Here is an 8042-nt window from a genome sequence, read left to right as displayed (position 1 = left end):
ACTGCACTCTGACCTTCCCGTGGGCATCTTGTTTCAGTCGGTTGATTAATTTTGAGAGCCTGCTTGGACTCTGGAGACGAGTCTTGGCGTCCCTTTTTCTGGCAGGTGTTGTCACTTGTCATCTTGAAGCATCTTCCCGTTAGCTATGGAAGAGTGACTGGTTAAGTTCTGTTTAAGGTGCATTAAGTCCAGTGACAAACCAAACAGGGTGTGGGCTTGTAATTAGTCCTGGTTGGGAGGGGAGAGTGTGTGATGGTAGGATGGTGGCATGTTTGGTGTTACAGTCAGATCGACACTCATCGTGGGCAAGCAAGATGAAGGAGGGACAAAGTGTGGGCTGGTATGACCAATGGCTTTGAAGCTGTCAAGCAACCTTCTTAATAGACTAAGTACAGTACTGAAGACTTATGATTTAGCTACCAAACTACTAAACTTTCTTTATGAGGGTGAAGGCTTCTCAAGAGACAATTAATCTGTAGATTCACAAGGTGTTCTAAGGCAAGCTGGTCTGTGGCAAAGAAGCCAAGGAGATTGGAGAGAGAGCCCCACCCACCAGCAAGGATATATAAAAGCTCAGGAGCCTGAAGTGGCATTCACAATTCAGAAGGTAACTTCAGCAAGGTACCTGCAGCCCTCTGTCCGACATCATGTCCTTCAACTGCTCCACAAGAAATTGCTCTTCTAGGCCAGTGGGTGGACGCTGCAGTGTCCCAGTGGCTCCAGTTGCCACAGCTTCAACCACCGAAGCTGACTGCCTGAGTGGCATCTATTTGCCCAGTTCTTTCCAAACTGGCTCTTGGCTCCTGAACCACTGTCAGGAGTCTTGCGAGCCCACTGTTTGCCAGCCAACTTCTTACCAGCGAACCTCTTGCGTCTCCAGCCCATGCCAGGTGACTTGCTCTCGACAAACCACCTGTGTCTCCAATCCCTGTTCAACTACCTACAGCCGGCCGGTCAACTTTGTTACCAGTAGCTGTCGGCCCCTGGCAAACGTCTCTACTGTGTGCCAACCAGTGGGAGGAGTCTCTACTGTGTGCCAACCAGTGGGAGGAGTCACTACTGTCTGCCAGCCTTCCTGTGGGGTCTCCAGGACGTACCAGCAGTCCTGTGTGTCCAGCTGCCGAAGAACCTGCTAAGTGTGGAGGAGCCAGAGAGCGAATCAAGACTCCGTGACCTGCCAGCTGTGCTTCCAGGGTCTTCCAGCATGCTGCCTGCCTCTGAAGAACTTTTCATCGCTGACCTCTATGCTGACTGTCTGACTGCTGGCTCCTAGCCATGCACACGCTGCCTTTGGCACTCTAAAGCTTTTCTGGCTGGCACCAAGCTTATTTTAAGGGTTGACCACTGGTGCTGTGTATGCCTCTGGATATTTCCAGAAGCTTTACCACCCATGCTCCAGTCTCTCATGCTTTTGACATGTTTTGACCTTGCTGCTGCTATATCTCCTGGCTTCTGCTTTTGTGTCTCTGAAAAAGGGAGCTTGTCTAACTATGTATTTCTCAATAAACCTGCATTCGTTGGCATTGCAAGCAAATGTATGTCTCAACAGAGTTCTTTATTTGCAAGGGTTTTTGCTGTCTATGAATCATCCTTTGCTGAGAAGGGACTGATTTTCTTTTCTGAGCCTAGAGAATGGGCTTAGTCATTGTGCTGCGTGACCACGCGAGGGATTATTTTACATTTTGTTTGTTCAGAGAGAGTCGTCAGCCTGTGGTGAAGTAAGGGCTGTGAGATTTCTTGGAGTGACTTGTCCTCTATATTTTTCCCAATTTTCAGGGGCTCATGGAATAACTTCCATGCAGGAAAAACAAAAGTTACCTGGGGAACCAGGTGCATCAGAGAGTTGTACAGTAAATGGGGCAGTGGGATCAGGTAGAGGTTCAGTCTTAAGCAGAGGACCACAGTGGAAACCTTTGCCAAAGATCCCTCATGATCAGCTGGGATGAAGGGAGAAGGAAAGGGAAGGGAAGTTGGTTTCTAGGCCCCAAGAGTCACTGTATCGAAAGGGTATTTCCAGCTTTATACTCCCCTCACTCGCTGTAGCAGATTGGTAGACTTCCACTATTGTGGATACCAACTGATTGGTAGACTCAGAGCTCTGAGTAAATTAAAGCTTTGTGTTTTAGTAAATCTGGGCAGGAGGGACTTAAAAAGAAACTTAAAAATATGTTGGTTTCTTTTCATACACAGAGCCTTATTTCATGCCTGCTCTGCCCTGGAACCCCTGTACTAAATAAAACAAACCATCTGGATGGGTGAGAAGTTGACGTGCTAACTCCTTTTGCCTTTTTTTAGTAAGTGAAGACTGGCTACCAGTTGGTTTGCTTTTGCCCTTATTATCTGTTATGTCCAGAAAGACATCTCTATTTTCTTTTCAGAGGTGCTCAAGGAGAAACAGAAGCAGATGATTATTGCAGAAAATGGAGACACAGGAAGTGTGTGTGCTGTGAGCAATGGGTGCTTTTCCTCATAACGGGAGGTCCTGGTGCCTCGTGGAAAATCTGATCATTGGTCTCTGTTGTCGGTGCAAAATGGTTTTCTTATTTCACTGATGGTTTTTCAGAGACAAAATGTATCAATGATTTCTATATAGATGGAATACCTTTAATTTTTCCTATTGCTGACTCTACTCTTGGGATCCCTCGGTAGATTATGCTCGTCTGCGTGGCTCACAGGAATATCTCGTCAAAGAAAGACATGCTTTTTCCTCTAGATTAGTTCCATGCTCTCTCTTTTTGAAAGAAATACACTGGCTTTCAGAAATGCTCGGGTTTATTTTCAAATACAGATCACGAGGGGAGCTCTACATGGCCCTCTCAGAGCTGTTGTTTACATGACTGTCGTTTATTATTTATTTTAGTCACTTCACATATATGACTTTGAAAATTCAAGAGTTTTTCAGAGGTTGATGGACTTTTTAAAAAAATGTTTTTGTTTTTTACTCTTCAGTTTTCTAGATTTTACTAAAAAACATAAGGACAAAGATTCCTTCCCTTTCCTTTGTTTAGATGACTAATCAGATCTAATAGATAAAGTTTCTGTATTAATAATATATAATAACATAGACTTTATGGTTGGATATGAATAAGCTTTTGCTTGGGCTATTTATTATGATAGCGTGAACATTCAAGGATGTTGTAGCTATCTTGCCAAGCTATTTCCTTTCCTTCATTTCTGTTTGGGGAATCATCTTTTTTGTTATTAGAGTTATTCTATTTGCACTGGAACTTTGAAAGTTCTTTCCATTCTTACCTTATTACATAATAAATTATAAAGTTTCCAAGTTTGTCTTTGAGAATGGTGTTTTAAAAGATAGGGCAGTGATGATTTCTTTCTCTTCTTCATTTGGGGCCTAGAAATGCAATTTGTATCCAGTATCTCATAGCTGCAGGGAAGGAGTATAGCTTTTTCTGGTTCTGCCACGTGGGTGCAGGTTCGTTAACATTTCTGAGTCTTACTCAGCTTATCTGTGTGTGAACTGGAGACAATGATAGTCTCTCAGGCCTGTGTTTTCAGGAATAAATTGAGATGATATTTGGGAAGCCCAGGTAGCAGCTGCACCATCCTGTCATTTACTATTGAAATGAAATTAACTCTACCTCATTTCCCTGTTTGATGGAAGTCCTGGCTGCTCCAAATATCACCGGGGAATCTGACAGTAAAAGGTTGGGGAAAAATGTCTAACTTTTTTCGTATCTTCTCTGTCTCTGAGCTTCTACTTTAGAAGAATTAGGTTCATTTTATGGATTTTCTTCCTATTTTATGGTCTGTTTCTACTCAGACAACAGTGATTCAAACATTTAATATGACTTCCTTTCGTTGATTTTCAACGTAAGATCTACTTACACAAGGCACTTGTGTGTCTAACATACTTTGTTGAAAGTTGGGGACACAGAGAACATTTGTACTCCAGTGATGAAAACAATTTAAATTTGATTTGAAATTTTTTTATTGTGGGAAAATGTATATAACATAAAAGTTACCATTTTAAGTATTTTCTTTTCTTTTTTTTTTTTTCTGGAGACAGGATCTCACTCTTTTACCTGGGTTAGAGTGCAGTGGCATCATCATAGCTCACTGCAACCTCAAACTCCTGGGCTCAAGCTATCCTCCTGTCTCAATCTCCTGAGTAGCTGGGACTACAGGCAAGTGCTACCATGCTCAGATAATTTTTCTATTTTTTGTAGAGACAGGCTCTTCCTCTTGCTCAGGCTGGTTTTGAACTTCTGGTCTCAAGCAATCCTCCTGCCTCAGCCTCCAAAAGTCTTGGGATTACAGGCATGAGTTGCTGCATCCTGCCCATTTAAACTATTTTTAAGTGTACATACAATTCAGTGGGATTAAGTACATTCACGATATCATGCTGCTATCCATTTCCAGAACTTTTCATTGTCCCAAACTGAAATCTCTTGGCCATTGTCTCCAGGGCGTTGTCTTCTTCAGCTCAAAACCAAATTTCTCCCTCCCTCCTTCCTTCCCTCCTTCTCTCTCTCTCTCTCCCCTACTTAGTACCTCTAATGTTTCAGCTCCTGTGCTAAGTGCTGGTTATGCACTTAGCAACAAAGCCATTATGGCAAACAAAGCCATTATTATGCCTGCTGTCATGAAGCTCATAGTTAGGTTACATAGAGCAAATTCACTGGTTCTTCACCATTTTCTTCTATATGTTCTCCTTAGGGCTTCACCGTTTACTTCCAAATGCTTTACCTTTCCACTCCCGTGCATATAAGTGTGTGCCAAGGTGCTACATCATGCAAGTTCTCTGTAAATGGTGGATATTCCACCATTTTCCTTATATGATGCTTGCTTATAATAACACTACAGTGAAAGCTGAAAATGTAACCTACTTCTGGACTTTAATTCTGACAAACCTAAAGATGGTAAGACTCAAGAGGATGTGTTGAGATTTGGTCTAATGGCAGGAATGAAGATTTGGCACACTGGGACACAGACCGAAAGAGATGTCCTAGAATAACATTCAAAGAAATTTTGAAAACTGAAATTGACTATAATATAATCTATGAATCAGACATGATTTGTATTGCACACTTCATATTATAAAACAATTATGATTGTGAACCAGTACCTATCAGCACAGGTAAAAAACTACTAGAAGCAAATACAATTGCTCTGTGTAAGTTGTTCCTTGCCTTATTATAAGACTAGATGATAAAGATGATGAGGATATGTAAGAATTATGTTAATGATAGTCCTGGTGTCTTAAGAAAGACAAATGATTACTCTTGATCAAGAACAGAATGTCAGGGCAGGATTTGTCTAGTGATGTGTAGATTTCATAGCTTTATACTTACTATCAAAAAAGTTTACTATTAAAATTTCTTCATTTAAAAAAAGACATTATAATTTCATTATAATTTTGGGTCTGCAACTCTAGCGCCTAAACCACCTTTTCCCTCCATTAAATATATTTTTTAAAAAAATGATAATGTAAGTATTTTTAGGAACACATCAGTTGCATAATGACAGAGAAGACTGTTTCACTAAAATGAAATATTCTTTTGCTAAAACCTCTCATCATAATTTTTGCCTCTTGGTTAGTGGTGCCACCATCCTCCAAGTCCTCTAGAACTGAAATCCTGTTATCAGTTTTTCTCCTCTTTTCCCCTAACTTCACATATTTAATTAAACGCCAAGAGCTATTCTTCCTTTTCTTTTTTTTTTTAGCAACAATAACAATTCTTTTGATTATTTTCTTAGCATTTCCTCTATCCCTACCTACTGTGGGTGGCCATTGCCTTATAGGGTGCTCTAATAAGCCTTATACGTAGGGTGACATGTTGCTTTCAAGAGTGCTCTAATAAACCCCTAGCTGACCTCAGTGTCTCTGTCCTTCCTCATCCTCTCTGCTCAGCACTGTCAGATCTATCTGGTTTAGTTTGCTGGGACTTCCATTACAAAGTAGCACAAACTGGGTGACTTAACAGATTCAATAATCTGTGCATCTTTCCTTTCCCACGACAAGTGAAGAAATACGGAAATAAAACTCACTAGAAAGTGAAGCAACTTTATCCTAAAGATTACCCCATGGAAGAAAGTTACAATTATAAATCCTGAGTTTAAGGGTTGCATTTATTTTCAAATTGATTTGATTAAAATGAGGAAAAAAACCTCAATCTCTTTGTTAGCTGTTGCCAAGATATTAATTCATTGACTCTTCCCTTGTCTCTGCATATGATTCTGCAATCAGTTTTAAAAATGCTTCTTTTTAAAGAAAAGCCTGAAAATGGTCTGCCAAGTATATATATGTAAAATTCTTCTGGAAATCAGAAATTTTGGAAGAGGGACAGCATTGTTTTAGAAAAGTCACTGAACTTGGAGTCAGAGGATCTGGTATTGAATTCAGTTCTATGACATTGACAGTCAAGTTAAATTGTTTGACCTCTCTGTCTTCTGCCGTATAAAATGAGAACGGTAATGCTAACTTCCAGTATTAGCTAAGGTGAGGCACATTAATATAAAAGATATGTTGTGTAAAGATCCAGTAATAGAAAGAACCTGTACTTTGGATTCTAGGCATTGCTACCACTTGTGTGAGAGAGACAGTTTATGTACTTGACCCATTAATTCTATTCCTATGAATTTAATTCATAGGAACTAATCATAAATGTACATAATTTTAGTTATCTTGAGGTATTTCATCATATACTTTTTATTATATCAAAAATTGGAAAAAAACATAAATCTTTGCCCGTAAAAATCTTTGCCCATAGAAGACTGGTTAAATCATGACAATTTCCATACAAATGCAGTTGGTAAAACCATACTAAGGATCTGGAAATGCTCTTGCTGTTAAGGGAAAATATGCAATAAATAAAACTGACTCTAACCCATTGTTACAATTTTGTGAACCTACATATATATAAAGCTAATGCACCAAGTTGTTACAATAACAACAACAACAAAAAGATAAATAGTGTAGTCTCAGTGGCTTAACACAATGGAAATTTTCTGCTCATGTCAAGTCTTGGATGGGTGTTCTGATTAGTGGGTAGCTCTCGTTCAAAAGGCGATTTGGGGACATAGGCACTTTCTGTCTTGTGCCTCTTCTAGCTTCAACACACACTACCCAGGTGGCTGCAGAAGCGCAGGGGAATTACACATGGGAGGTTTTTGAGAGCCACCTTGCAAGTGACCCCCCTGGCTTCTGCTCACATCTCACTGCCAAGTTTCCAGTCACGTGGCTGTGCTTACATGGAAGTAGTTTGGTTCATGTGGTTGAGATGTGGGCAAAAAAAGAAGAGCAAATAGGTTTGGCAAACAGCTAGCCTGGGTCTGCCATCCTTCCTAATGTGGCTGTAAGAATGAAAGAGCAAGACATAAAAGTCTGCCTGTAGTACTCTATATTATGGAGTATTCTATACAACACTCTAAAAGTGTTGGGTGAATCTGAACTAGGTTTCTATTTCTATTTGCCCATCAAAGAAACCTTGTTTTAGGAAACAGAATGTATAGGAAAGAATTCGTTTGGGAATGAATTCTAACATATTCAGGAATTTCATACAATGTTTAAAGATCTATCTTTCTAGGAGGCATTATTTTTTAAATCCCAGGGAAAATAGTTCTAGACAAAAATTGAGATGTAAATAATTAGCTCTCATTTAAAAGGAGCTAATTCTGGTAATGACTATAATAATTGGGAATAATTTAGATATTTCTCACTTGAAATAAAATAGGAATTGACCAGGTAACAGCTCCATACATGAAACTAAGGCATGCAATTATTATATTTCCTTCTAGTATACATAAATCACACAATATCATCTGACATTAGATAGGTATGTCCCCTATTTTCATTATGTAAAAATATTTTTTGTAAGATATTTGTGCTGGAAGCTGCCTTAGAGTTAACTTCCACAGTCCTCTCATTTAATGGATGAGGAAATAAAGAGGAACTGACTCTTTTGCCCAATAAAACACAGTCAGGGATGGCACTGCTCCATAACTTCCAGCTGAGTGTTTTTAATATAAATACGCAGGCAACACTATTCAGATGTTGTGACTCCATATTCATTCTCATGTCC

At 39.7% G+C, this 8042-nt stretch overlaps 1 protein-coding gene across 1 annotated transcript; it reads left to right on the top strand.

The window, feature by feature from the left end:
• The first annotated feature begins 591 nt into the window (after nt 1-591).
• On the top strand, nt 592-1529 carry LOC123642768 (keratin-associated protein 11-1). Its single transcript, XM_045558179.1, has one exon. It carries the CDS (start codon nt 648-650, stop codon nt 1134-1136), a length of 489 nt encoding a protein of 162 aa, XP_045414135.1. The 5' UTR covers nt 592-647; the 3' UTR covers nt 1137-1529.
• Nucleotides 1530-8042: the final 6513 nt, after the last annotated feature.

This window comes from Lemur catta, chromosome 1 (assembly GCF_020740605.2).
Source record: "Lemur catta isolate mLemCat1 chromosome 1, mLemCat1.pri, whole genome shotgun sequence".
NCBI classification, from domain to species: Eukaryota; Metazoa; Chordata; class Mammalia; order Primates; family Lemuridae; genus Lemur; species Lemur catta.
The sequence above is the reverse complement of the archived record's forward strand: the minus strand, read 5'-3'. Positions and strand labels throughout refer to the sequence as shown.